This window comes from Mesitornis unicolor, unplaced genomic scaffold (assembly GCF_000695765.1).
Source record: "Mesitornis unicolor isolate BGI_N332 unplaced genomic scaffold, ASM69576v1 scaffold1696, whole genome shotgun sequence".
Classification (NCBI taxonomy): domain Eukaryota; kingdom Metazoa; phylum Chordata; class Aves; order Mesitornithiformes; family Mesitornithidae; genus Mesitornis; species Mesitornis unicolor.
In genome coordinates, this window is record NW_010193003.1 from 70,539 (window position 1) to 80,200 (window position 9,662).

The 9,662-nt window shown below is 37.6% G+C and overlaps 1 protein-coding gene across 1 annotated transcript in view; it reads right to left on the reverse strand.

Moving 5' to 3' along the window:
- The window catches only part of CDC40 (cell division cycle 40), a 38,927-nt gene that overhangs the window by 13,756 nt on the left and 15,509 nt on the right, over positions 1-9,662 (reverse strand). The window contains exons 4-6 of the mRNA XM_010187315.1: positions 4,275-4,358; positions 1,821-1,960; positions 1,437-1,533 (exon numbers count right to left, since the gene is read on the reverse strand). Coding sequence (XP_010185617.1) covers positions 1,437-1,533; positions 1,821-1,960; positions 4,275-4,358 — 321 coding nt within the window. The remainder of the gene's footprint in view (positions 1-1,436; positions 1,534-1,820; positions 1,961-4,274; positions 4,359-9,662) is intronic.

Sequence of the window (9,662 nt, forward strand, 5' to 3'; positions counted from 1 at the left end):
TTAATCTGAACTTTAAGACAATCTCTTCCCCACACATCTTACTCGTGAAACAGCAGGAGAGTTCCTCCAGCCAACAAGGGTTTGCTTACACTAACTCTACATGGATTATCAAGTGCAACTCTAACCCTGGCATTTGCTTGCAATTCACATTCCATGCAGCTCTGTGCTACGTCAGTCATATCAACAGAACTACAACCCAGAGCAAAAAGATCCATCTGGCCAGTGTGAACCAATATTGGTCAGCAGTAGCCAACACCTGCTCTTTAACTAGATTTAAGAAGTGATGGGACAGTCTGACATGCAGAGGTTGCACTGCGGATGGAAACAGATATTTCAGAGTAGACTTGTGTTGTGTAGCCATGACATTAAGCTGTGCACTGATTCAATTAATTTCTCAGTTTCTGGGATATTGTTATGGCAGTTTTGGTTGCACAAGTGGCCTCCTGCATGGTATCAATGTTTACAGATGTCTACAAAATGGCATATTTCTGGAAGATTAAAGTTTATCTTGTAAGGTCTTTTACCGTGAAACTTCAGGTAGAGACCATGAGAAGCTGGGTACAAAATAATTATTCTCTAGGAGGCTCAATGGCTAAAGTTTGAGGTTTGTTATGCCTGTCACTATTCAATAAATATTGTCATGATACACTACATATAAACAGAATGAAGTACTAATGTCAGCAATGCGTAACTCATAGCCAATTCTTTACTGCATATAAGAAAGGATGCTCCAGGTTGTACATGTGAGCCTGGCTGTATAAAGTGGTGAACAAAGAGAGACTTGATTTACCCAACTAGCTATGCCAAGCAATATAAGGCAGGACTGTTTTGCATGCAGAGAGTTGAAATAACAGTTTCCAAAAATCACTTAATTTTACTTACTTACAAAACCATTTTCTTTGATGGTACCACGTGCTATAGCCTTCCGTAGGGTAATTATTTTATACAAAATTATTCATAGTATGACAGCAAGAACATTTACATTAAGAATTGAGGAAGTATAAAGTCCAAGTGATTTTCTAAACTGTGCGCAAGCCATAACTCAAAGCACTACCTGCTGATGAAAGTACTGACACATAAAACTGCAGTAATTCTGAAGCTGAAACCAAGCCAAACTCATAACTTTAAAATGTTTGCTCAGTAAAACAGGAAAGGGATATGTGCGTCTAGTACCATTAAAAATAAATAAATAAACCCAGTACCCTGGAAGATGACATTTCCACACTGCTCTTCACAGTATGAAGTGGAATTAGTCCAAGTTTATCACTTTCCCTGTCCTTTATGCTTATGCACGTGAGAACTATTATCTTCAATACAGAAACATCAAGGTGCCTCAGCAAAACCACTGAGGCTGTCTGCCATCCTTACTAATTAACACAGCAGGCAAGAAAACACAGTGAGCAAGAAAATGAGATCAGGCAGGAAGATGCCATTACCATGTAATATAGTCTTTTCCTCTCCAGGTTTATCATCTTCTATTTTTCCTCTCTTCTGCCTCTTAGCTGTTATTTCATCCAACTCTTTCTGTTCTTCCTGGAAAAATAAAACATGATCTTGACTTTAAAAATTCAGCATTCAGAATCACATAACAAAATCCGTAACTGCACTACCATTTACTTACTATTAAGAACACACATTTGCTAAATGAGATTAGAAATATTTCAAAGCAACAATAAAGAGAATACCTTTATCAAAACCAGATTAATTAAAAAAGCTATGTACACTGAAAAGAATTAAATACTATACTTTTGTTCATAGACTCAGCTAAGCATCACTGACTGGACAAGAATTTGTATCTATTGTGTTGAAGTAGTACTTACTTCTGATGGTTTGGCTACTTCTTTTTCATCAACATACTTCGCCCATGGTCCCAGAAAACCATCGATATTAGATGCATCATTCTCCTTGAATTTCTTCCTTTTCTCAATTTTCCTTTGTCCAGTTTCAAACACTGTTAAACCTGAAGAAAGAAACAATGCACTGCCTAGCTGCTAACACAGAATACAACATCATAGATCACATCATTATCAGGTTAAAAGGAAAAAACCAACCAAACCACCACCACTCCTTCCAATACGTAGAGCAAAATGGAAAAAACATTTGAACAAAATTAGCCAAAGCATTGCTAATGATGAATGTTGCTAACTAAGTACAGTAATAGAGGAACCACTTAAACTGTGTGTCATGGTTTGTTAGACCATGCATGTACCCATGCATTTTTAACAATAAGTCTGCAGACTGTGTGAATACATCAATTTTTATACTTTAAATAATGCAGTGTTTGGAAGAGTAGAGTCCTAACCATTTCTTCTGATTCCCCTCATGTCTCCAAGTTTCAAAAAAACCCAAAAAGCCCCAAACAACCCCAAAGCCAAATTATGACAGGTGTTCCAAAACCCCAACCACAACTATGTATTTTAATTTAGTCAAAAGTCATAGAATCATAGAATGGTTTGGGTTTGAAGGGACCTTCTAAGGCCATCTAGTCCAACCCCCTGCAATAAAGCAGAAATCTCATTAAGTAGATCAGCTTTCTCAGAGCCCCATCCAATCTGACCTTGAATGTTTCCAGGGATGGGGCATCTACAACCTCTCTGGGCAACCTGTTCCTGTGTTTCACCACTCTCATTGTAAAAATGACTTACTTATATCTAGTTTGAATCTACCCTCTTTTAGTTTAAAACCACTATCACTTGTCCTGTTGCTACAAACCCTATTAAAAAGCCAGTACTCATTGACATGGTCATCTACCTCCAACCACTACCTTGTTCTTTCTTATAAATGCTAGCTTTTCACAAATGCTGTGCCCTAAGAATTCCTTTTATCAAAACCATTAAACAATATAGATATGGGAGGAAAAAAAATAAATTTAAGAGTTATTAATCGCAGAATCATAGAATATTAGGAGTTAGAATGGACCTCGAAAGATCATCCAGTCCAACCCCACTGCCAGAGCAGGATCACCTAGACTAGGTTGCAGAGGAACACGTCCAGGCGGGTTTTGAATGTCTCCAGAGAAGGAGACTCCACAACCTCTCTGGGCAGCCTGGTCCAGTGCTCTGTCACCCTCACAGTAAAAAAGTTTTTCCTCAAGTTCAGACTGAACCGCCTATGCTCCAGCTTGCTCCCATTGCCCCTTATCATTTGACATCAGAGAGAAGAGCCTTAAAATTTTTTCAAAAGGTTGTATATATAATAATGTGCAATTTTCAAACAATGTTTTCCTATAGCATCAGTAATACTCAACAAGTGCAAAGGAGCCAAAAAGAGCTTTGCATAAGCAAGAGGAAACAGATAATGTAAAAATTATAGTAATGATCATATGAAGAAATTAAATCTTAATAAAGAGTTTTGTTAAAATAAATTACTAACATTCCATTATGAAAATAATTACTTTTTAAATTTTGAAATTATTTCATTTTAGCCATTTCTGTCTAATTTCAGTAGCTGCTATACCAAAAGAAATCTTTATTTTTTTAATCTTACTCTGGAACAAAAGAGTGAAATAACTTTGGATATATTCCATGGAAGAGGACACAGAAATAAAGAACCTTTGTATACACACATGAATAAGATGTCAGAAAAAGACATGCAAGGGAAGCATAACTGTAAAGGTACAATTTACACAGGTCCAATTTTCCAATGCAAATAGTCACTTTGTTAAGTATCTTGTATCAAAGTATTAATTACAAACTCTATGCCTTTGGTTGTCAATCCTCCCACTAGCAACGCTATGCCTTTACCATTTGGCAACCTTCCAATGGTTTTCCTCTTCCAAATAACCCAAACAGCTTAACTCTGCTAAGCAGAGATAACATTCAATTCACAACAGAACACTAGAGGTTGCATACAGAGTGATCAGTTTGCTACTGAGTAGCACAGTTAAGGTGACCAGCCCAACATACAAGCACCCCAATGCAGACATATGAATTTTAGCTAAGACAGAATTTAAGAAGACCAAAAACCTGTTTCAAATATACAGATCAATTCTATTTATGTAATGGCACACCTAGCTTCCAACTACAAATCATAATTTGGAATCTGACTTAATGATAGCCTCAAATATTCGCTATTTCAGGAAAACAAAGACCCCCCATATCTTCCTTCCCTCTTCACATTATAATTACAACAAATCTGCATTTATTGCGGTTTTGGACATAAGTAAGTCTCTCATAATTCCTTCATTTGCCAATACCTATTCAATTTCTTAGTGAAAAAGAAACGGTAACAGTCATCAGTTACAAGTCATTTATATGCAATTCTGCATTACTTACCTTGATTTTTTTCAGCTTCTTCTACAGAACCAATATACTTGGTAGCAACTTCAGGGTTATCTATAGAGGGATCTAATGCATAACCTGGATCAAGAGGAGAAATAAAATACTGTTATTTCAAGTTTTTTAGTTTTGTACAACTTGTATTACTCTTCCTCCCCCTCCATCCCACTTCATTCCAAGATTTTTTTTTTCCTGTTGGCCCTCAAGGAGAGCACCACCCATCCACTTATCATTTGGCCTGAGTATTAGGATTACTACAAAATATTACCATGAGGTCCTTAGGTATGCATTGCTGCCAGAACGCTTAAATTTGCACAAGATCGAGAAGTGAATAAATATAATAGGCAACAGTTAACATAAGACACAAAGAGAGTGTAGTCAGAGGATGCAAAGTCACAGAATCTCTCTGGTGGGAAATGACCTCAGGAGGCTCCTGGCCCAACACCCCGCTCCAAGCCAGGTCAACACTGACTCCAAATCAGTTTGCTGTAACATTAGATTTTTAAATGCCATAGCAACCTCTTCTTGTTGTAACATGGCATAAGGAAAAGCCTAGCTCAAAATCTAACATTAGTGACACGTGATTTTAAACAGATGCTGCTTTAGCTGAGGTCACTGCTTCTTGGCGTGCAAAGCTGGGAAGTCATGCTGAAACCAGCCTGTGGTGCTGCACAGGGAGCTCTGCCTTCAGCAGCAGCCCTGGCCCTGCAGCCCCCTGCCCTGCCCACCACCTCCACTGTGTCAGAGAGTGCTACTCGGCTCTTGCAGCGCTGAGGATGGCAGTGGCTGGAAGGAAGAGGATAGAGATGGGGGGAAAAAAGGAAAGCAAGTGAAGTTTTCCAGCGTTTTGAATATATTCTCTCTCTACCAGCAGAAATTATTTCATCTTCCTCCTGCCAGAATAGGGAAAGCTTGTTCCTTTAACTTGGAAGTAATTGCTTTAACTAATGCGGATGGTATCAGAAGCAGCAGCAATAGCCTTTAATTTTTAAAAGAATTAAATATTCACATCTTCATTTCCTGATTACAGCTATTGAGTCTCATTAAAAAAACCAATCCTAACTCTCTGCATTTATTCTTATAAATAATTTACAAAATGTGTCAGCATTTCATAGATATTTAGGATATTTACTTTTTTTATACTGAGGTTCTCCTTTTAATATGCATGTCTTATATTTGTTTCTCCATTTCTCCTAAATTGGATGGCATGCTCTTAAGAGAATAAGATAGCCAAATAAACTCATCTAGTTTCCAAGGAACAGGTGCACTGAACAGTTACTGACCACCATGGCTTTTTTTTGGGAAAGACTGCACCCTGGTGGACATATAATCAATTTTTATTAAATATTATTCAAGTGACATAATGTCCCTTGAGGACCTAATGAAATTTTTTCCATATCAGGAAAGAAAAAAAAAAAAAGGAAAGAAAAAAACAAGACATTAAACCACTGGTAAAAGTAATCACACACACACAAAAAAAAAAAAAAAAATCAATGAATCTATCAACATCATCCCAACAGCCAAAGGAGATCATTTCCCCAACCACTTCTCAGAGAGACTACTGTCCTAGAAGATGGTCCAGTTTCTTTCTTTTTAGATGCTGGAAAAACAGCTGTTACTGGAATGAGCAGAAGAGCCATTCCAAGAACAGAGCAATCCACTTGCAGACCAACTCTCAAGCTTCAAACCTGGTAAGACCCAGGCACGGAACGTATGCCCAGCTGCTCCCTAAGTATGATACAGGGAGAAAAATACCAATGCCCTCTTATGAAACAAAAATTCCCACTATACCTAGACTAAATAACAAAAACATTATTCTAGACTATTACTAGGATTTACTTCCATGGATAACCAAACTGAGCAGACACTGCAATTAGACTTTTGCTAATTTAACTGCCTGCTTTTATTAAGCCACTATTTCAATGAGTTCTTTTCCAAACTATAAGGATTCTGTTAACAGCAGAGAGATATTACTTTGGATTTATGTCAAAATCAATACAGTGGTTCACTTGTCCTCCGACTGTATTGACACAGTCTCTGGGACTCTATTTGCTCGGCACTTGTAAAAGAGGGACAGTATTCTGATGAATAGGGCCCCTGGGCCAAGCACAGCTTCCCGTGGAAGCGGAGATTTCTTATGGCTGCATTGAATTTGGTCCAGCATCGTTCTCATAGAAAAGCTCTGAACAATTTCTACTTTCTAGTGGGTATGTGAAAGAGAATCTTTTCTTTCTGGCTGGGACTCCTAAACGCAGCTGCAAAAGACAGCTTGCTTTTATCCTACTCAGCTGGTATGCCATATAATGCACCCTAACTCCTACGTCTCCTTCAGTTTTATTTAGGAGGTAGATATTTCACGCTATGTTTTAGCAAGTAAAGGTACAATTCCACCTACATCCACATTTCAGTGCATCTGAAAATGGTTCATTAAATAATCAGACTTTAATGCGCACTCCAGAGAGACAGCTGATTAAAGTATATTTACACTGTACTGTGCAAAGCAGCGTGCAGAGACCCAAGGTAGCTCAGGGATGCGGAATAACACAGCTGGACTGACCCCCTCTGACTGCACCGGCCTCTCCGCAACATCCAAGTCATCAGAGAATTGACACATGTCAGAAAGTGCCCACAATTATAAGCGGTAATAGCCACTGTAAGTGTTGCACGTAACGCGAGTAGATGGAAAAAAATCAGAAGTGTTATTTCCAAGTCAAGAGTCACTTTAAGCTCTTAAAATATCAATGTTACTGATGAAGTAAACCTGTTATAACCAAGTTACTGAATACTTATAAAGAGCTTTGAGATTCATGGACAGAAGACTGTTTCTTATTTAATAAGACATTAATATCTTGTGAAGGAGAGATTTCAAAATACTAAATACTGCATGAATGAAGCAGTCCACTTCTAGGATGAGTACTGATGCTGCAATAGCTATGAAACTATTTTTCTACCATATTCATGAACAGTTTGTGTGCAGCATGTAAAAAATAATCCATAATTCTGCTTCACGCTGAAAACTGATACATGCTAACAGAATTAAGGAGAGTATATTGCCTTTTTTTAAAACAATACTCAAAAGGGAATTTTCAAGAAAAGAGACTGCTTCTGCTGAGGGTACAGATACAGAAGAATAAACAAGCGTTTGTATTTCACAACTTCCTAGTCTTTTTAGACATGCTCCAAGGACTAGAACATTGGAAAAATTAAGCTAGTTAAGCTTTTGGACATTTATATCATAATGACTTGTGAAGGGAAATTTGTTTTTCTAGAGAAAAAGCCATAATAGCTCTTTAATAGCTGAAATTACATAACAAGGTTGCTTCACATCAGTGGATTCAAAATAGGGTAGATTACCTATGACTGCAGATGCAAAACTGGTTATTGATTAAGAAAAGATTAGACTCTCACAGGGTAATTATTAATGGCTCTTCATCAAACCGGGAGAGGATCTTATACAAGGCTATATAATGGTCTGCCTGAACCTTTTTATCCAATATTTAAATGGATTATGCCATCAGCAAAGGATCACACACCTGTAAAGCCTGGAGCTGACACCAAAGACAAGTGTGAAGTATTTCACTTCAGCAAAGACATGCGGAATGAGAAATACAAAAAAAAAAAAGAAAATAACTGATTAGATACAGGGGGAAAAAATACAAGTAGTGGTGTTGAAACACTTAACAAGTCTATCTGACACCAACTGGGGGGGAGGGAAGAAAAACTAAATCTGAGATTTATTGGAAAGGAAAAACTATATAAAACATGGAACAGTACTGGCAAGACCTAATCTAGATTGTCATGTCCAGTTCTAAGCAACATATTTTAAAGAAAAATTTAGATAACAATTGAAAGTAACAAGAAACTTAAAATGTTGGGGCTGAGTTAAGGCCTAGAGAGGGTTGAAGAAACACACCTGTCAGTCTAAAGAGAGATGAAGGGCAGAAGGAGAAAAACTGATGGACTCAAAGGTAGTTTCACTATGTGAGACATTAGAGACAACAGTGACCCATGGCTTGATAGGGATACTGAAGGGAATATGAGAAGTAGCGTAAATTCGCAGCACAGAAGGTTCAGGGTGGTATCAGTATAACCTCAACTATTACACTGGTGAGAAAACAACTAGAATTACTTATTTAGATTTAAAACAAGAGAGTATAAAAACAGGAATGACCTTGACGCAATTCTGACTGGTTTCAAGCTGCTGTCCGTGGATACAGGACCTGAATATCCCTTGACTCCTTCTGGACAGTACAAAAGACAAGAGAAGGTTTGCATTCACAATAATAAGGGTTCACAATCTCTTGGGAGTCAAGGATGAAATGCCAGATGAAGAATCCAGTGTGAAGGAAAAAAATGGAGAACGACTACAGCAGCTTAAGATTTGACTTTTCTGTTTGTGTATTATATGCCTGAACTACAATGTTTTGTATCCAAAAGAATAAAAAGACAGCAGCAAATAGCTGACTACTTCCATGTGCTGGTATCACAGAGATGTTCTTGATAAAGAAGCTGAGGTCTTGTTGATCTGGCAGAGATCTGAGGTTTGCATTTGGTGTTCTCTTCCTCAGTTTTCCATGGACAGAGGTACAAAAACAACTCCATTAAGATATAGTATTTTTGAATTTGTACAAAATACATTCTAGAAGAGCAGCTCATCTGAAGAGGTTGTTTACTGCAAAAAGAAGCTGCAGATCTTAACTCCAATGTGGAAACATCTCCAGTGCCTGTGTCAACTCCATCTCTCAACTTCTGGAATGAAGGGAACCTTACAGAGATGGGCAGGTCTCATCTAGATTTAAAAGGCTGTTGATACTGAGAAGGTTCAAAGAGTGCTTTTTGATTAAACTGCTAGGGATAGCCAATAGTTAAATAAAAATAAGCAATCTGGAGTTACACACAATCTTAAAAACGCCATATTCTTAAGCAAAAGATAGCACAGAAACCTGAAACCTCAGATAACAGAGGCAGCAATAAGCACAGAATCCTATTTAAATGGGACTGAGAAATGGAAAACCCAAGCATGCATACAACAAGGCAGAAGCTAAAAATAATACATAGTGAAAACTGAATATCTTGTTTTAAATTCAGAAACTAATGTAATTGGTAGGACAATACTAACATAATTGGGCAGAATGCATTCTTTACCAGGTAGAAAGAACACAGAAAGATTGTCATAACAGTGGGGAAAACATGCTATATGCTACAGAAAGCTTAAAGACAAATCAGATTAACAAGTTAAAGGTGTTAACAAGCATTAAAGGATCCTTTGGATTGAAATTCCAGGTTTAAGTAGTGGTATGTGCAGTTGCCACGATTCCCTTACTGACTGCTCATCCAGAAGACGCAATAGTCATGAAATGGTAACAGAGATTAAACGGGTGATAG